We start from the raw sequence: 20,745 nt of genomic DNA on the forward strand, positions 1-20,745 counted from the left end.
CAGCAAACCTCCTTAGTGTTTCTTTCTTGCTGTGGTTACAGGATAGATATTGTAACCCATGAGTTGCTCTCAAATGTAATTCTGAAGTATCAGTCTGGCTTTCCCTCACCTCTCTGATTTCTCAATATTTGGGTCTTGGTCTTTAGGCATGAAGGGCTGGAAGGCTGTTCATTAGCTTAGCCAAGTCCCCCTCTGAACAAGACTGTCCAGACAGGTTAAGAGCATCTTCAGAACCCACCAACAGGCTTTCATTCAAAAGGAAGAACATACATTCTCTAGCAGCTGTTATTCATTCTTTACCCAATCCATAGCCATTCTTTATATGCCTAGAGCAACTTTGTTTAGCCAAGAGTTTTGTTCCTGAGAGAGAACATTGTGAAAAGATTCTTCACCCAAGCTTGACTTTTTATGCTGCATTTTATTCCTCTCACCCTAAAACCCTGTTAACTCTTGTTGATGCTCCCTGGACCATCTCTGGGTTATCTGTCCTCAGCATTTTCTGGACATGTGTCCCAGGGTTTTTTGTTAGCCACCATAATCTGAGTAATGCCTTCTAAATATTTGAGCTTGCAGGCTGGGCTGGGAGCAGATTTGTCTGTTTCTTCTTCCCAGTCAGCTTCCCTCTTGTTTATTCAGAGTTTCTTGTCTTTGACATTGTTTTGCTTTCCTGTTAGGTTTTGGGTTTTTTTAGCTATCTATAGTGTGGTTTATTTCATGGTAGCCTATTTCAATAAACACATCAAGAATGTGCCTTATTAGGAAAACAATTAAATTCCTGGACTCCTGTGGACTCATTTGAAAATTAAAACCCTGCAGAGTGTTTTTAATTAAGCTGATGAGTCTACCTTCTTATATCAAAACAGCATCAAAAAGGAAATCAAAGAATTCACAAGTTCTGATTCAGCATCCAGCTGTCACTAAGCATTTTAATGATTTTCTGTCAGCTGTCCTCCTTTAAAAATTTTTGGCAGAATTTTTTCTCTCCTGATGCAGTTAAAACAGAATTCTATGTACAATAATATACAAATCATCCCTCCTGTGTTGATCAGCAAAATTCATTTTCTTCCAATTTTTTTTTCCAAAAATTACTGTAGAGTGTTGGTTTGTTGAGCTTTTTTAAAGGAAAAGCTCTACTTTTTTCTTTTTTTTCTTTTCATTTTTTTTACTACTTGATATCTAATTGCTGTCCTTTGAAGGAAAACCAAAAATGTTCCCTCTTTAACAGATAAGAAACTATTAGGGAACGTGTTCAGTCCTGTGTACCTTATTGACATTGGTGTGAAGTGAGCAGGTAAGAATTTATCTTGGGGTCATGCTGTTAGGTAAGACTTGCATTCTTTATTTTCATAGTGTGATACTTTTCACATAAATTTTCTGATACTTTTCATATAAACTTTTCATCAGTTTTTAATTATAAGAAAGATCTTAAACTTTCTGCTTAAAAATAATGACTTGACAGGAGAGAAATTGTTCTCTGTGTTTATGATAGCATTGGTTCTTCCTTCATTTTGGTCCATCAGCTGCATGGCTCTTTTTTCTTTTGAGAGCAGTTTTCCAACTTTGCTTTTCTTTGCTGAAATTCTCATCCTCTTCATGATTTAAAACCAAAGAAAAGAAAGCAACTCACAAAAGCAGCTGGTAATTTTGCCTTTTTTTACTCTTCCCTGTTGTACTTCTACTGAGAGGTACTTAAACCCTGGCAAAAATAGGAAACACCATTATTGGAAATGAGACACTGCAGCTTATCAGCAGCTTATCATCTAATGCTTCTAGTCATCCTTCCAGGTTGTTACTCACAAATTACAGAAATGTGATTCAACCAACGCTTCTTTAAATAAGGATATATATATATAAATATATATATATACACACACACATATACATAGATAGTCTTCTCTTTCCTGTTGCTTTTTTTGGAGCACATTGCCTGTTCAGAGCTGCCACCACATCCATACAGGAGTAGGATAATGACAGTGTGCTGCCAACCCAGCCTGTGAGGGTGGTCTTCCAGGAGATGCAGCAGCAGCAGTAGGATCACTCTGGATTTGACCTGATTCACTGTGCTCCTGATCCACAAATAGGAACAACTAAACCATGCACACAAATTGCTGTGTTTTCTACAGCTGACCAGTGTCAACTGGTTAAAAGGCAAGATGTCAGGTGGTCAATATATGTGGCAACTTCTTTACCCACAAGAAGGTCCTGCTGGCTGCAATGTCTTTTGCATACACTCACCTCATGTGAATATATGTCCCAATTCCATTGAAATATGCAGACAAGCAGTGCAAGGTAGTAAACTAAAGGCAGACTTATTTCAATATGTAGTATTGATAGTAATTAAAAAATGGTGCTTAAAACAAAGTCATTATCAATAAGTCACTCACATCTTTTAGACATGATAAATGAACTTTTTCAAACTCTGGGAGGCAGGCAGCTATAAATACATGGGAAAGCTAGGGAAGCTTTTCACCTCCCTAAGGAGAAGGGATCTGCTGGGTACTGTGGAGTGGGCTGATATGAGCCATGTGCAGCACCTCCCTGCAAAGCACCAGATCTGTGCTTAGGGTGTTTTTTTTCCTCATTCCACCTCAGGCCAGCCCTACATAGTACTTATTTTTCTGTGAATAATGCCAAGTGACAGTGGCAGGAGAAGGATTTGGGAATGAGGGACCTGTTGCCATTTCTGTTGTGGCATTTTACATATCTTTTACCCTTCAAGAAAATGTTCTTGTTCACTTACTCTGTGTGACTTCTCTGTAAATTGGAAACCTTATCCAAAAAATGGGCAGTGTTAATACACCACAGTTCCACTGAAAACAGCAATGGTCACTGAGGTAGCAGCTCCTGGTTAAACAGAGGTTTGCCCTGGGGAAGTGATGCTCCTGCTCTTCAAATACTGCAGCACTGTTCTGGGAATATCATACAGCTCAAAGGGCTTGTTTGTTAGTACAGCACTTTTCACTGTGGCTGCTTTTTCTACAGAGGAGAACTCCAGCAGTTCCTCTGAGATGCTGTGTGTTCCTGGCCTCCCATCACGGGATGTGCCTTGTCAGCCCGGCTGGCATAGGCACGAGTCTGTGCCAGGTCTGCTGGGGATGCACAGAGAACAGCTCCTTTCTGTCTAACTCTGCCTTCACACCTCTTCCCTTGCAGATGTCCACACAGAAGCAGTGCAGGCAGCCCTTGCTAAACATAAAGAAAGGAAAATGGCAGTCCCCATGCCCTCAAAACGACGTTCATTGGTGGTGCAAACATCAATGGATGCCTACACACCTCCAGGTGAGTATCTCCCTATTTTTATCTGAATTTTCAAAATGGTTCTTTGTGCTGCTATGAACTGCTAATCTGTCAGCATAGACAGTAATGGAAATGTCATTTGATGCACACTGAGCTTAACTGAGGTATGTTTGAAGAGAAGGTGAACTGAGTAGTGGAAAAGTCAACAGGGACAGTTCACATGATTGCTTTGCCCTTGGTGATACCTTAGCTTGCACTGGTCCCTTTGGCCTTACAAGGACCTAACTATGGCCAGCTTGTCATATTTTAGAGTAGTCTAAATTCCTTTCACTTTTCTGGTTTATTCCCTAACAATGTAATGTAACATTATCATAGCAATTAGTTGTGCCATTCCTTTTCAAGTTTATCTGGTTTTTTATCTACTAGACTGTGGAAATACCCCATATCTCATGCTTTTCATACTCACTGAATCTGGCTGATGCTCCCATTTCACTGAGGGGTGGACTTTATACAATTGGAAAAGTGTCTCACAGACTTTGTGGAGTGAGCTTGGGAAAGTTTTTTTTAATATTCTCTGCTGGCTCAAGATCTTCAGAAGATTCTGTGTTTAACATTATAAAAGAACACTTTAATTATCTCTTTTTTTGTACAATAATGCACACACCATGACCTTAGAGCAGGAGAAGTGCATAGTTAGCAAATGCCTTAGTTTCAGGGCTTTCAGTGCTGCAGTTTTCTCAGTATATTTGCTTACCTTCCTGATATTTTCTTCATGGCACTTTCCTGAGATTTTTGATGGGAATATGAGTTATTCCTATTAAGAAAACCCCAAAGCACTGCAAGCTAACAAGCTGTTTTTAATTACTAGATACTTCTTCTGGTTCAGAAGATGAAGGCTCCGTCCAGGGCGACTCCCAGGGAACTCCCACCTCCAGCCAGGGGAGTATAAACATGGAACATTGGATCAGTCAAGCGATCCACGGCTCTACCACATCAACCACTTCCTCCTCCTCAACACAAAGTGGAGGCAGTGGTGCTGCACACAGACTAGCTGATGTTATGGCTCAAACACATATAGGTCAGTATTCAGGTGTGTTGAGTGTGTCCAGTTTAACATGAATTTTGACTCTCCCATTCAGCTGATGCTGCTATGTGAAGTCTTACAAAAGTCTTTGCTGTGCTTCTTCTTTGTTTTTTAATATGGATATGTATTATATGGAGAGAAAGTCCTACTTTCCTATTTCAGGATGGAAAAAAATAGCAGTGTAGATTTGGAGGTAAGCTTATGTTGTGGCAAATAGGGTCTAGCTATTGGCTGCCAAATACCTTAAAATGTACAGTTGCATGACTTCCATTACTTAGCACTATAATGGTCTCTGTAGGATTCATCAGTAAGGAAAATCAGTGCATGCACCATTAGGGATTGCTTGCATATGAGTTTCCCCCACTGCTGCACTACTTTAATTACATAGCTTGAGTGATTTTTGATAATTCTGTTAACAGAAGTCCTCAAACATATTTTTTCTGCCCTTAATTGAATTTAGAATACTTGAACTGGGATATCTAGCAATCGTACTCTGTGGGAGAGACCATTATAGAGCTTCAGAGAAGGGAGCTGTTATTGTTAATAGCTTGTTTATTTCCTTTATAAAGATGCTAGGAAGTCAAAGCTTTCTTTCCATTAGGGCTAAGCTTCACAGGCATTATTTCTGAATATTGTGCCATTGACACTGGTCTTTATTAACATGAGGCAGCTGCTTGACTGGCTATGTGGAAAGCAAGGCTTGGTTTCCATTCACTCTTCAGCTGCTTATCACACAAGGCCTTTGCTTTGTGTATGTTCTTGCTAGGTTATGTATTTTGGACTCTCACTAAAAATCTGTTGCAATCTTTGTTGAAACAGATAAAGCAATGTTGCTACTGTCTTACTATAGTTTTGTGTGACTGTTCTTCAACTGACATTTCCTTTCCAAGTACATGTCATAAGATACATGAAAGCATCTGCAGTGTTCATGATTTTATGTGCTGGAATGGGAGTACAAATCCCTTGGGTTTTGCTGTGAATATAGCTTGATGTAACACCTGCATTTTCAGTAATCCTCCCATCATGATCCAGAATGGCAGAATTGCAGTCAGGGGAAGAGCTTGTATTGTATTCATAAATTCATGCTAAATGAATGCTTAGAACCTTGTTTTAGAAACACATACAGTGGGAACACGTTGATCATTGCATTTGATAATTTTCTATGACTTCATCTTGAAATGCTACAGGAAATTATAGCATAGAGAATTAAATTTATCCAAATTCTGAAAGGTTGCATTACTCATACACAAAGTCTTAATGTGTCTTTAAATATAGCTTCTTTATAATTTGACATTTTAGTAATTTTAAATCTGGCACAGTAAGTCTTTTATAATCACTGAGTTTGTGGTAAATAATACAGCATTTATAGAGCTAAATTAAGATGGCACTATTCTGCAGAAGAGGGAAACTACTGTTTCTTGTACATGTTTTATTGTGCCTTGCTGACTAGAAAGATCTTGCCTTTGAAGGAAGCAGTTGAGCTTACCTCAGTATATGCATATTTTCATTCATTCTGACAATAAGATGCCTTAAATTGCATCTCTTCTTGGACACTAATTGAGCTGTAGTAATGTAAAGGTCATTTGGGCACAAAATCTGATTGATGAGACTGAAATCTTGTGTTTGCCAAAAATCGCTGGAAATGTAAGAGAAGCTGCACAGTTATAACTGTAATATGTATTTCTTCATGGGTGAGCTGCATTCTTTAAGAATTTGAAATTAAATTGCTATTTTGTTTCTTTCCTATCCAAGAAGGTAGATTTTGCATTTAAATGTATTCTAAGAGGTAATAGATTTGAAGTAACCCTTCAGAAAGCCTGACTCTTTCCAAGGCAATGGGCCAGTGATGGTAGATGAATAATAATCTTTGGTAGGAGAGAAGTCCTGTTCCTTAAGGCTCCTCAGCTATCAGAGACAGTTTGTTCTTGGTCACAAAGAACATATGTTACCATGCCTTGATGTTTGTTTGGTCCAGGAGCTGTTCTCCAGAGACAGACCAGCCTGCAAGAGAGGAATCAGCTGTATATATGTAAGGCCATACTCTGAAGGTGCCAATTTTAAGAAATACAAATTCAAGGTGCAATGGGGAGGACCTTAATGATACCCAAAAAAGCCCTCCATTCTGATATCCACTAGGATTTTACCTCCAGAGTACATCACAGAGTGAAAGGGAGATTTTTTTCCCAGTTTAAGTATACTAATGCAGTCCTGAAAAAGAGATTTGATAAAAAGCTTTGGCTATAATATAATCAGAGTTATCTCTGTGAATCATTTAGATAATTTGCATAAGCTGTTATATGATTTTAATGTTATACTGTTCATTTAATTTGACTGCTGCTGTTTTATTGTGGCCAAAGTTCTAGTTTGGAATAGATATCGTTTAAATATTTATTCTCAGCTTTAGGATGCTCAGGGGTCTGCATTAAGCTACAGGCAATATCTTTAGTTTGGCATAGGTGTGCTCACAGCTGTGTTCAGTACTTTTTGAATTTAGAGGTCAAACCAGTGAAATCTCTTAAAAATATCTGATGTTTTGACCCTTCTTTGGGTCAGTATTGTGCAGATTTCTAAGGTCTTCAAGCTTTCATTTGTTGGTATTACATGGTTTGGATTTCTATGTGTATAAAAATCAGGGACAGAAAGCACATCCCAAAGCTCATAAAGGTTCATGTGGTGAAAATTACACAATGCTTCCCTATCATTGTAAATCTATATAAAGTTAATTACCTCACTTCAAAGTTTTGATCCTATAGGTGCATTTAATGTTTTTTTATATGCTTCAAATATGTTTCTGTTTGAAAATCAAAGGCTTCTATCCACATTAAAGGCTACATAGATTGCTAATCAAATAAATATAAAACCATGTGCCATAAGCGTGGCTGATGGTTTTCAGACAGCTTGGAAATTCCTGTTTGCTGAGGGGGAATGTTAACTTATACAGGAGATTAGTTTAAAATACAATCTGTCACCTGGACAAGAAATACAAGAAAAAACCTGCTAATGGAAAGATCTGCATCTCTGACTCTGGATTTCCCTTCCCTGACAACCACAAAAGCCAGTTTATTTGGGAGTAAAAGCTGCATTTTCTTCAAGTACAGTGTTGGAGGAATGCTTTTTGAGTTCCTGGAGACTTTTCAAATACCTGGTGCTTGTGTGAGCTTCCAAACCCCGACTGAAAGTATTCCTCCACTCCTTTGCTTCTCCTCAGACGTGGGGCTTTGTCAGTGCACGTGCCCTATCCCTCCATGAATGTGCTCTGCTTTTTTTGGGCCTTTCTGATCTTCATGAATTGGGGTAAATGATGTTGCTCCAGTGGCAGAAATGAAGAGAGCCTTAACTGGAAACAGCTGTTCTGTCTGTGATCTCCTAATGCGAGGATATTGGAAGAGATGGGAATAGGAGGTGATGCAAATATGTATGTTTGATGGAGGAAGTGCTTTGAAGTCATGCAGCTGTCAGTTTCTACTTTTTAGTGAACAGATGTGTCAGGGTCATGATTCTTAATGAAACCTCAAACAATTCTTCAAGTTACCTGACATAAGACCAAGCAACTCTCTACAGATTGTGTCCGTAGCCAAAGGTTGGATTGACTGTTCTGTACAAAAAATAAGGGTACATTTCACATAACATAACAATTATCTTTTTCTTCAGAAGTCATTCAGACCCAATCTTTGTCTGTATGATTTTCATTTCTCCAAGCCTACTCTGAGACTCTAAGTGACCAAAGATTTGTAAATCTAATGGATGAAACTTAGCACTGTAGATACTGCCATCTGTTAAGCAGATACTATAAAGGAACACATCAAGACAAACCTCAGTATTCCTTTTCTTATTCCTTTTCTTCAGAATAAAAGTGAATAGCAGCTGGGCAGCCAGGGCATGAGAACTCCTTGGCTGAGCCATGGTGGCAGTCTTGGGAAGAGAGTTTCTTTTAGGCAACTTCAAGTGCTGTTTTTTCAAAAGGAAGGCCTTTCACAAAATAGCAGGACTCTTGTTATGTTCTTTTCCCCTGCTCAGCACCACGTGTAACAAAGAAGAATTTGGTTTTAAGCACAGAGTTCTGAAGGGAGAGCATCCCTGCTCATGTATCTTCTGGTCCATGCATTTAAAAAAAATTAGTCTTTAACTCCACTTCACTTTGCCTTGTAAAGTCTGAAAGATGGGAATACTTCACTGCAAAGATGTAAGCAAATGCAGCTCACTTTAAAAATACTTTCTCATGTTACTAATAGCTGACTAAGTACAATTATTTTCTTAGTCATGATCTCCCATATGCATTGCAAATCTGCATTATAAGTAAAGAGAAAAAGATAAACATCAGCATTTTTAAATTGACTTAGTTATTGAGTAATACAATCATGATCTATAAAAAGCTCTTGCCACTTAACAGGAAAGGGCAAAAAATTGTGCTGAGACTAAAATAGTTGATAATGACAAGAAATGAAGACCTTAAATGAAGACATTATTCAAGCAATTACTGGTATAAATTTCAATCTCTTGTACTTCAGTTGGTCACATAGCACAATGTAAGGTGTTTGTTTCAGTAAAATTGTAACAATGGATGTGATCAGAAGCAAAAGGTCCAACTGGACACTTGTAGAACACAAGATGTTTTTGGGTTGCTCAATAAAAGCCATTTTGTTTCTTCCTCAACCAGATAATATGATTGGGTGATAGGATTGAGCCCTTATGATGTTCATGAATATAAACATTAAATACAGCTGCAGGAATTAATGTCATGTCTTAAATCTGCATGATGATTGTCTGTCAAATGCTACCTTTAAATGTGAGGCATGCAAAATAAGCATCTATTAGCATCCTTTTCTGGTATGTGTAGCAAAAAATTAGTTTTCTGTTGATGGTGCATAAATTTGGGATTAAATGCACAAGAATCACAGTGTTTCCAAGTTCAAAACTCATAAAAATGAAAGTGCTTTAAAATTATGTTTGAGATGAAATTTAGTGTAGAAGTTGGTGTTCCAGTACTTACAGCACCATAATGCTTAAAGATAAAGTTTAGTAAGAAGCACATCTTGAAAACAGTATTGGAACACGATGACATTTTTCCAGAATTTTTGCATTTTGAAAGACTCTTACCCTATTGTTAAATAGAATGCATTTCTCTTCACTTCCATGGCAGCAGAGTGAAGACCTGCCTTCTTTTGTAACTTAGAGGCTGCTGGGGATCATTTATGTCAATTGAAAGAAAAGTTGTTATTTGCTCGTGGCATTTATCTCCATCTAATCTAATGTGGATAAAAACCTGCAAAAAATTTATGGGACAACCTCTAGAAATAGCATAAATACATAGGAAATACAGACAGACTTGAAAACATGGGAAGATGAACTGTGGTAGCATGCTGAGTTATCAGGCCATGAAAGAGAAAGATTATCTCTGTGGAATTGTTCAGCAGTGCTGGCATGAGTCAGACCAAATCGTGTTTGCCTTCTGGAAGGCAAGGCTTTGTTATGCGGAAGAATTGAAATATCTCTGTCTAAAAATAGTAGACAAGCAAGTGTCCATGAAGAATGCAAAGTTCATGTTTCTTTACATTTTATTTTTTGCCTCTGGTCTCCAAACCTGCTATGACTGACTTTTTTCCTTTCTTAACTAAAACTGACATAGTCAAAATACAGAGGTTATAAAAGTGATATGCATTGGCACTTGCAAGTGATTGACAACATGCTGTGTTCTTTTTACTTAGAAAAACTAACACAGTAATCCATGAGAAGTGTATTTGTCTAGGTCTTTTCTATTTGCAGATGTCCACAAGCATTAAGTAAAATCAGATGTCAGTGGAGAACCTACAGCCTAATTGTATCATTCTTTTAGCCTATTGCTTATGTGATTTCAGATATACAGCCCTGTTTTAATCAGTGCAAACTTTACTTATTAAAATTACACTACACATTATAGTTCAGTATAATCATTTTGTGCATTAACTTTAATGCCTGTTCATGTGTTGGGGAAAAAATCCTCAAATGGTCTCCTTTCCTCTGCCTTTTGCTTTTCTGCCCTTTGACATTAGAGGTACACGGTTAAACCTTTTAACTTACTTTTCACAGAAAATCATTCTGCCCCTCCAGATGTTACCACTTACACCTCAGAACACTCAATACAAGTAGAAAGACCACAAGGATCAACGGCACGGGTGGCACCAAAGTATGGCAATGCTGAGCTTATGGAGACTGGTGATGGTACGTCCCAAAACAGAACTGGGGTTATTTTGAGTATCCTGACCTTTTTAGTGGTTATTGTATGCATCTGCTCTTGGTTTTTGGGTGTTCTTTGTGGCTTTTTTCCTGGGCACTTTTCACTTGTAAACACAAAGTTGCAGTACTTTTACAGTTCTAAAATAAGCTGATATCAATGAAGATAACATAAAGAAATATTTCTTAATCAGTAGAGCTGACTCCCCATAGAAACTGTTTGGTAAAAACCCCCAGAGAATCTCTTTAGATTTGCCATTATCATGCTGTCTGGTTACAGCTAGTCTTTTTTTTAAATGACAAAGAATGTGAGGTCCTAGCATGGCTACATCTTGAGAATTGACATGTTTAAAATTTTATTCTCTGATTTTTTGTTAGTTTGTTTTTTTGGCTTTTTTTTTTTTTTTAACAGTTATTTGTAAGCCCTTCCTTATTTACTGCTCCTCTTTTCTAAAACTTACCAAACAATATTTCACAGCATGGAATTGTTGACCAAGTGTACTGTATCTAAAGTTGGTAGCTTCAGCTCTAAACACCACTTGATAAAAGATTTGGAGCCAACCCTATGGAAGGGTAAGAAGTTAAAATTCCTGCAATGCAGTGACAGAAAGCTATTAGTTCAGGAACAGATGATGTGCACATTGGAGAGGTTTTGCACTCAACTAGAGAAAAGGAAGGGGGAGGTGATTGATGGGACTGTATTATAAAAATGCCCCTTGCCCCAGGCTGCTGCTCAGAGCTGTGTTTTCCAAAGTGCTGTATGGGCAAGCGAGCTCCCTTTGGAGATTGCTGGCTGGTGGGATTGGCTGCAGGGATGTTCAGAGAATAGAGGGGCATGCTGAAGTAATACAAAGACAGGAGCCATGTTTAAGATGGATACTGGACAGATGTCCCCTGCAGTGTAAAAATAACCCAGAATAAATGATGGGGCAGGGCCTATGACCCACACTCTTCACCAGGCTGCAGTCCAGTCAATCAGTGTTGGTATGGCCAATGATCATGGTGAGGGCCAGTCCAGTTTCCTCACTGACCATTCCTGAGGCAATTCTCTCAGGGTACTGACATTTACTGTAGGGGCATTTTTCCCACTGTGCTTCTCTCCCTCAGTCTGTGTGCTGCTTCCCTTCTAATTTTGCAACCTTGCTCTGACATTATTGTATTGGTTTCATTTACATTAGGTATCACTGTTCCTTTTTGCTTGTGTGTTTTAATGTTAAACACTTGGGTCACAGTATGGCATGAAAGTGTAGTTGTGGTGGCCTTGCAGTCCTGGACTTTCCCTTCCCCCCTTGATGTCTGGCGGGTGCAGCGTAGCCCTGGACTGATGTCTGCATTGATCCCTGTCCTGCAGGAGTACCAGTGAGCAGCAGAGTGTCAGCAAAGATTCAGCAGCTGGTCAATACACTAAAACGGCCCAAGCGACCACCATTACGAGAGTTCTTTGTAGATGACTTTGAGGAATTGTTAGAAGGTAAAATGACTGCTTTTCAAAAGGTTTGGGGATGGCTTATTAAAACTCTGTAAAATGTTTGTCTCCTAAGTTGACTTTCTAGAAAGACAAGTAAACCCTTCCTGTACTGGCAAGTACCAAAAAACCGATGGTATTCAGTGGAAACTGCTGGCAGTAAGCTTGGACATAGTGCTGTGGACTCAAAAGTGTTTCTTGTTTGCTCAGCTCCTGGTTCTGCTTGCAAAGAAATGACAGAAGAGAGTGTAGGGAAGCTTTGCTTTGAGAACATTCAGCTGTGGGTTACAGCCAGTGCTTTGGAACACCAATAAGAGAAAATATGTTAGTGAGGGAGCCTGCTAAATGTTTTACAACAGACTTTGTGTAACAGTGAAGTATGAAAAATGAATTAAATGTAAGATAGAAACAAAGATAAAGTCAATAAATTGAACTTTTTTAAAAAAAGACCAGTGCTTTGAGAATTAAGATTCACCAGGATGTGGAAATTTAAATAGTCATCACAGGAATTTATAAGAAAACGTGGAATGGAACATGACTTAAATCAGTCTGTTACTTGTTAAAGTATATTTTTGTCAGTAGCTCTGCAGTTCATCTCCTTACTGCATTTTTTCCAGGAAAAATTATTCTCCATCTCTCCTTAGGAATAAAGAAAGTTTACTATTTTGAAGATAAGTATATGCATGCTGCCTCAGCAGTTTCTTTCCCTTCTTGTAGAACTAGTGTAAGAACAAGGACTTTTCATTCCTGAGGTGCATCAGTTGCTTGATCTGTGCTAAAGTTAAAAGTAAATTATTCTGTTTTATTTCTCTGTTGCTTTTCAATACCTTCTTACATGTTACTGTTTTCAGAACATTTTGCAAAGGTAACTTATTCTCTTGATTACACAGGTGTACACAAGGTATAGAATTTACATGGTAACTGTATATCTTTTCATTATCATAAGTTCAACAGCCAGATCCAAACCAGCCAAAGCCAGAAGGAGCTCAGATGTTGGCCATGCGTGGGGAACAATTAGGAGTGGTTACAAACTGGCCACCTTCCCTGGAAGCAGCCTTGCAGCGATGGGGAACCATCTCACCCAAAGCTCCTTGCCTAACCACTATGGATACCAATGGAAAACCACTGTATATTCTCACTTACGGTGAGCGCTCTTCAAACTGTTTGTGCTCTTATATATTCTGTGTGGTGTGTGTAGTAAATGCATAAATGTAGAGTGAAAAAAGCCTTGTAATGATGCACCTGTTCTGTTTGTGAGTGAGGTAAGACAGCTCTGAAGCTGTTAATGTCTGAGTCTGGGTTGCTGAGATGTCATAGTATGATTTATTTCAGACAGAGGAAAAGAGCTGAGTAGATATACCCATGGAATAACAGATTATAAATTAAACCCACCTTTTAAATAGAAATGCTTCCTGGGTCAGATTTTCCTGAAGATTGATGTCCAAGTCCATTGCCCTTGGATATCACCCAGGCTTTGTTCTGCAAAAGCCTAACCTGGTCTACAAAATTCATCAGCTTCCTGAAGAAGTTAATAGGATTTTTTTCCTTTTTTTACTGACATTCTAGTAAGTGTGATTTGAATTATTTCTCCTGATGGGTTAATTGTACAACTAGCAAATGTACCCCCTTGAAATAGATTTGCCAGGATATATTTTAGTGTGACCTTTGGTATGTTCATGTAGTTCAATGTATACTGCTTGACAATGTATTGCTACCAAGAAAGGCCAAATAAAAATCAACATAAGGATATCTCTGACAAATAACTCCCATATTGCTTCTGATTTTGAGATGTTCAGGGGACATTTGGGAGATATTCAAAGGAATTATTATGAATAACTGTCAGACTTTGAAAGTGAGTTGGAACATTTCTGTATGCTATTGAGAGGGATATAAAAATTATTTTGCTTTTTATATTTCTACCTTCTCAGGCACTTGGAGTTCTGTGCAGAGAATGTTGTTACATGCTCTGATATAGAGGTCTGTCTGTTTTGTTCAGTGCTGAACATTCATTTCCATTCAGAAGTCAGACTCAGATGGTCTCTAGCCAAAAGTTGTCTGCCACAAGTTTGGCACTGCAAATATCGTTAAAGGCTTTTAAAGCATAAGAGAACCTTTGCAACTGAGGGTCATGCATGAAACATTTTCCCTTCAGGTACTTCAGAGTTAAGAAGTGACTTAATTTCAGGGGCAAACATATGATTCACCATTGATGAATGTTTTTCTTCCTTAAGGACATTTACTTGAAACTGGGGAAGAATTTTAAAGTTTGCAATTACATGTTTGCAGAAGTCATGTCATCTATTGAATGCTTTAAATAAATTGGACAGGAAAGGAAATTAAGCTGTTACTGAGGATCAGACTATTTTTCTGAATTTGGGATTCTGTCCAGAGAGTCTGAGCATATGTCCTGCTTTGCCTGAGGCTGTAGGGTGAGCAGATCAACCCAAGGAACATATCTGCATGGCTCATGGAGCCACCTAGCTTGCTTCTCTCTTCTGAAATGACTCTTTCCTCTTCTGCATTGTCTGAATCTTGAGAAAAGTAGGACTAAAATTCGTGGTTTTGCACCTTTCATTTGGCAGCACTTTGGGATGTGGTTTTCCTGTTGCCTTTCAGTAGTTTCCTGAGGTCAGAAACAAAAAAGTTCTTTTTTTTTGTTGTCTTCTTTTTATAGATAAAAGAAGTTGCAAGCCAAAACATTTCATAGATTTGCTGAATTCTTCTCTGCAGGGTGCATTTAACGCTGATATTATTTTTCATGGGAAATGTTCATTTACTATGCCATTCTAGTTTCCTTAAATGAAAAATGCTTTGGAAATGTCATTAACAATACAGCCACCTGCCATTTCACTGGTGACTTTATGAATGAGCTAGTCCACCTTCTGTGCCTGTAATATTTTCTAGCAACTGCAGGCATGGCAGTTTTTAACTTGAAAATTAATAGACATTAAGCCTTGAAATCATTAAAGACACTCCTACTCATGACTTTTTATCCTTGTGCATAGTTCCACTGGCCTGGTAGTAATAAACTTTTGAAAGATGAGCTTAGCCACAATCCTGCCACATGGTATTACTGTGACACTCAATTTCTTCCTGTGCTTGTTATGATCAGGTGACTAAAATTTTAACTATCAACCCTGATGATTTTCAGTAGCCTCTAGTTTGTATTTTGCAGTTATTTAAAGAAATACCATTATGAATTTTCCTAAATTTCACAAATATTTGTGAATTATAAGAATAATTCTAATTTTCCAGAGTGTTGGTTTTTGAGATGTTGTCATCACTTGCACCTCCTCTTGAATACTTTACCTCTATTTACTGTTTTTGCTTCAGTCATTTTTCACACCCTCTTCATGGAAATCTTCCTTTATCTTCCAGCTTTGTGGTTAAAAGGAGGCTTCTCTTTGATGTTTTTTGATTCCATTCTTCTCTAGCTTTTTGTCCGTGCATGGGTGAATGACAGGTTTGCCTGCTTATTCCACGCTTTTTTCCACCTTTCCAAGATGATTTCCAGGAATTTCTTTGTAGCTATCAGCTAGATGAAGGCCCATCTTGAGCAGGAGTCCTAATGCCCTTAACACCAAGCATATTTACCTCCTCTTTTGCGGATTGTTGTAGACAATCCATCTTCGAGGCTCTAACTAGGGTACCATGCACAGCTCAGACATTTCTTTCTTTTTCTTTCTTTCTTTCTTTCTTTCTTTCTTTCTTTCTTTCTTTCTTTCTTTCTTTCTTTCTTTCTTTCTTTCTTTCTTTCTTTCTTTCTTTCTTTCTTTCTTTCTTTCTTTCTTTCTTTCTTTCTTTCTTTCTTTCTTTCTTTCTTTCTTTCTTTCTTTCTTCCTTCCTTCCTTCCTTCCCTCCTTCCCTCCTTCCCTCCTTCCCTCCCTCCCTCCCTCCCTCCCTCCTTCCCTCCTTCCTTCCTTCCTTCCTTCCTTCCTTCCTTCCTTCCTTCCTTCCTTCCTTCCTTCCTTCCTTCCTTCCTTCCTTCCTTCCTTCCTTCCTTCCTTCCTTCCTTCCTTCCTTCCTTCCTTCCTTCCTTCCTTCCTTCCTTCCTTCCTTCCTTCCTTCCTTCCTTCCTTCCTTCCTTCCTTCCTTCCTTCCTTCCTTCCTTCCTTCCTTCCTTCCTTCCTTCCTTCCTTCCTTCCTTCCTTCCTTCCTTCCTTCCTTCCTTCCTTCCTTCCTTCCTTCCTTCCTTCCTTCCTTCCTTCCTTCCTTCCTTCCTTCCTTCCTTCCTTCCTTCCTTCCTTCCTTCCTTCCTTCCTTCCTTCCTTCCTTCCTTCCTTCCTTCCTTCCTTCCTTCCTTCCTTCCTTCCTTCCTTCCTTCCTTCCTTCCTTCCTTCCTTCCTTCTTTCCTTCCTTTCCTTCCTTTCCTTCCTTTCCTTCCTTTCCTTCCTTTCCTTCCTTTCCTTTCTTTCCTTTCTTTTACAGCCACTTTGTCTCCAAACCTCACAGGTTATTTTAGCAGGAAATCTTTTCTAATTGAGGCCATTTGCTGTATCTACTTGGTGAAACCTCATCCCAACTGTGACCTTGGTCTTGATTCTTACATCACGCTCTCTTCTGGCCCTGACAAACACAGTGCTGGCCTCTTGCATCTATCCAGGATGCTTTCTTATTTGCCCTTGGTGGCCTTGTGTGCTTAAAAGGAGCTCTGAGAATCCACAAAATTCTGCTTCTCCAAAGCCTTCCTCACAACTTCCCTTTGCTGTCCCTTCCAGAGACACCTCTGGGCTCAGAGCAGAGGCCAGGCTGAGATCTGCCATGCAGCCAGGGGTGGGTCAGTGCTGCAGGGACCACCTTGTGGTGCCCTGCAATGGATTTGTCCCCTGAGGGTGCTGATGTGTTCATGTGGCTTTGGGAGGAGAGGGCTCCAGGCTGGGAAGGGCTTCTGGGCCAGGAGGGGAACCAGTTTAAGGAAGTTGCACTTCCAGCCGTTGCTAAAAATCCTTGCTGCCCTCCCATTTCTCTGCAGGAGTTCATCAAATTTGTAATGCCTTGTATCTCCTGTGTCTTTTTCTGCATGTTTTTTGAGCTTCTTGTCTTCATAGCATGTCAGGACTGGTTTTTTCCACGTGTCTCAGATTACTTTAGATAGAATAAATGTATAACTGCACTTGCAGACTTGATCCTTTTTTTCAAGCAAGTGTTTGAAGCGTTTGCCTCAGTTCTTCTCAGTGCCCCAGTTGTAATCTTTATTTAATGTGCTCAAAATTCTTAAATTCTTTCTAGTGAATGAAACGCTATGAATATCACTTATTTCTCAAATATTTTGTTCCTCTGGGAACTTGTTTAAGTGGAGAACATCTTAGTTAAGTTATTCTCAATCCCTTTATAAATCAAATCACTGAATATGCATAAATTGAAATGTCTGAGATATGGGAAGGAAATATGTCTTTATCAGGTTTTATGAGAGTCTGAACTCTGACTAGAAAAGCAATGTGTATGTACTTTGAGGAAAAGGAAGACAATTTCTGGCTCAAAGTTAATCAGAGTAGTGAGGCATCTGGTTTTGGTATTAATAATGAACTGCTTAGTGTTTTCTTAGACAAGAAATGTTAATAAAGGGCAGTTAAATCCTGTGTAGTCCTTATGATCCCAGAACTACTTTTCTTATTTCAAATTATTATACTAAGGCTAGGAAAAAAGTAAAGTGTTGAAAGTAATTAATCAATAAACAAGTTTTGAGCTTTCTTTTTGTAACCATTGTTAAAAACAACAAAACAAGTACCAGTTAAATTTGTCTTATTCAAAGAATCTAATTCCTATATCTCATGCTATTTGTAATCAGATTTTTTGAAACCATTTTCAGTAGCTCTGATGTAGTGTTTCCCACATCAGAGGCCCCCCAGAGACATCAAGGCTCAGAAAAAAGAGCAGATGTGACTCTCTGGGCAGAGGACAGTTTCTTCCCTTTAGATTCTGTGGAGAAGGGAATGCTTGGGAAATGGCATTTTTTTGCAATTGAATTGCTGATTTTAAAAGTAACTTTAAAGCAACTGTAAACATTTTGGGGCCAAAGGGATCCTGCCTCAGCAGAGGTGATGTTGCTCATACTGGAGATATCCTGGCATACCTTAAAGGTAATAACAGGCCAAAACCAGCCAACCCAAATCCATTCTGCACCTGGTGCGCAATTGCACCCTTTCCTGGCCTTTCTGTGAGAATGCCCCCAACCAGGAATTTCACAATTATCAGCAGGAGAGAGACAGATTCAAGATGACCAAGTAGCTGCATAACCAAACTGTCCTTACCTCTGAAATAATTCAGGACTCACAAATAGTCATGGTTTAAATCCCCAGACAGATATTAATCTTATAATTATTCAATACTTTAAATCTTTATTTCTTGTTCAGTACTTTAAATCTTTATTTCTTTAATAAAAAACCTGAAAATTGCTGGATTATATGATTCAGACTTCAATATCAAGCACTGTATTAGCAAGATTGCCTCTATTCTGAGTGTGTCTGGAGTCCTTAATTCTCTGCAACAGAATATTTTCTTTTTCTTTGGATTTTTTATCCCAAGAGACAACAACTTCATTTTCTGTTTAGGCTGGATCCAAAGAGTTCATGAAGAAAGGATTACCAGAGCAGTAAAGCTGCAAGTATTACTTTGCAAAGCAAAAAAAAAAGCCCCTTTACTTGCATAGCATTAGGAAGTTTGCCATTTCCCCTAGATTTAATAAATGCTCTTGTTTCTATTTAATACAAGGAATGATGTATTGTGGTATTGAGAAAATGAATATTTGACAAAATTATTTGCAGTTAAACTTTGGCAGCCTCGCAGTTGCTGTGCACGGAGATTGGTAAGCACCCACTGGTTTGGCTTTGTTGAGTTACTGCTGTGTGGTTCTGAAAAGTGTCCTGAAGACAGTCAGGAAATTCACTGTGGTTTGTTTTCTGAGTTTTCTCCCTGATATAGCTTTTCTATTAAAACCTTCTTTACATTCAACACAAACATTTAGTTCTTTTACAGATTTGGAAAGGAAGAGGAAGGGGATTTACCTCAGTGTCATGTGAAAAATCGCTAATTTTTGTTAACAGATCCCTTTTTGTGTGGTTTTTAACACCATTTTCCTTTACCTTCATACTGTGTTGCTTAACCAGATGGGACTGGGTATTAACTCCCTTCACTTGCTAAATTTTATTGCCATCTGAGTAGACTTTAAAAAAAAGAAGATGACTGAATATAAAACATATCATTGCTGATGTAGAGTTTATACTGCTCAACTAAATCAAAACTCCAGTGGCAGGAGGAAAAGGCCTGGCTCCACATGGGTGCTAAGAGTGTTTGTCACAGCTGCCAGAAGGTGAGATGCCATTCTCCATCCTGTCCTTCCCAGCATTCCTGCACATGTGATGTCTGCCAGATATGGCTCACATTCAGAGGCAGAGTGGTACTTGCTGTTACTCACTGGACAGTGGGAACTCTGCTCAGTTTGCAAAGTGTGTGAAGAGCCTGAAAGGCCTCCCTGCAGCAGCATGCTGCTAGGGCATGGGAGTCTGGCAGCAGCACTCTGGCAAAGTGACAGAAGTGGCTAAGTGAAACTGTTTGGAGGAAGATTTATTTCAGTAAACAAGCAATTATAAGTTAGGCAATCATAGATGGACAGAAAAGCTCTGTTTCTTTCCATCTTGTGGAGCTATACAAGATTTTGGAAAGCAGCAGCTCAATTAGCAGCTCAGTGGGAGGTAGGACAAGGTAATAAACTGTAGTAGCAACAAGGTGTGCATCAACTGCCTGTGACTGGGGTTTTGTTTTCCAGAATTAGCTGGGGGAACTCTACCAGTCTGCTTTTTATGGGCAATGGTTTTGTGACCTGAAAACAGAGGGGTAATTCGTGTTCCTAAACATCCAGTGCCCCATATATCCCATGATATGTGTGTGACTGGCAGTGCCAGCCCTGGGTCTGCAGAGCCTGGGCCCCTTCCAGAGGGACCCCTTGTGCCTTAAATACCATGGGACACTTCTGTAGATGACATAACAATCCTTCATTTTGTAAATGCATGAAAGTAGCTGTTAATGTTTGTCTGGTGAGATCAGGGCCTGACAGGCACAAATCCTGCACTGGTGTGGTGGGTAGTAATGTTGTTTGGAAGGACCCTGCTGCAGTGGGGATGGGGTCAAGAATGCCAGGAGCAGAAGGGCTTACAGGGTATGGGGTTATGGCAGGGAAGCAGCAGAGCAGCTCCAGGCTCCAGCACCTGGGCTCTGCTGCAGAAAGGGCTGAGGCATGTGGCATGGGAAAGAGGAGCTCTGGCACTGAGCTGGGACACGGGCTGCTCCACTCACTCCCAAATGAAGCTGCTGCTTGAGTTTCCTAATCCTCCCCCCTGTCTTCAAGCCAGCTCAGAAGATTAATGGCAGTGTTTTTGTCCAAGGAGGGCTGGTGCTTCACTGAACTTGGGCTGAGGACAATGAGAGGTATCCCTGGTGGCCCAACCAGATTTCCCCTGGAGCCCACGGAACGAAGCGATTTATCCTGCGTGGGGATGAGCCCTAAGCCCCAGCTCAGGGTGGCAGCCTCGGCTGGAGCACAGCTGGCCTCCTCACCAGGCCTCCCAGTCCCACAGCACAGATGTGGCACCGTGTGCAGGTCACAGCAAGGTCACAGCGTCGGGATTTGTGCCAGAGGTTTTAGCAATCGGCTTTTTTCCCGGCAGCGTCTAATCTCTCAAGTTTGCAAAGGAAGAGTTGCTCTGAATTGCAGCCTAGGCAGAACCAAGGAAGGAAACACTTCAAAGATTTC

At 39.5% G+C, this 20,745-nt stretch overlaps 1 protein-coding gene across 6 annotated transcripts in view; it reads left to right on the top strand.

Moving 5' to 3' along the window:
- Window positions 1–20,745, top strand: part of DIP2C (disco interacting protein 2 homolog C) — a 309,487-nt gene that overhangs the window by 191,359 nt on the left and 97,383 nt on the right. For 5 of the 6 annotated variants that reach the window (XM_084220016.1, XM_084220018.1, XM_084220019.1 and 2 more), the window contains 5 exons: window positions 3,154–3,279; window positions 4,106–4,315; window positions 10,388–10,519; window positions 11,883–12,002; window positions 12,943–13,140. In XM_084220016.1, the coding sequence (XP_084076142.1) occupies window positions 3,154–3,279; window positions 4,106–4,315; window positions 10,388–10,519; window positions 11,883–12,002; window positions 12,943–13,140 (786 nt within the window). The remainder of the gene's footprint in view (window positions 1–3,153; window positions 3,280–4,105; window positions 4,316–10,387; window positions 10,520–11,882; window positions 12,003–12,942; window positions 13,141–20,745) is intronic. The other variant, XM_084220017.1, reaches the window with a different exon arrangement.

The sequence above is a fragment of the Fringilla coelebs genome (genome assembly GCF_963513975.1).
Source record: "Fringilla coelebs genome assembly, chromosome: 1".
Classification (NCBI taxonomy): domain Eukaryota; kingdom Metazoa; phylum Chordata; class Aves; order Passeriformes; family Fringillidae; genus Fringilla; species Fringilla coelebs.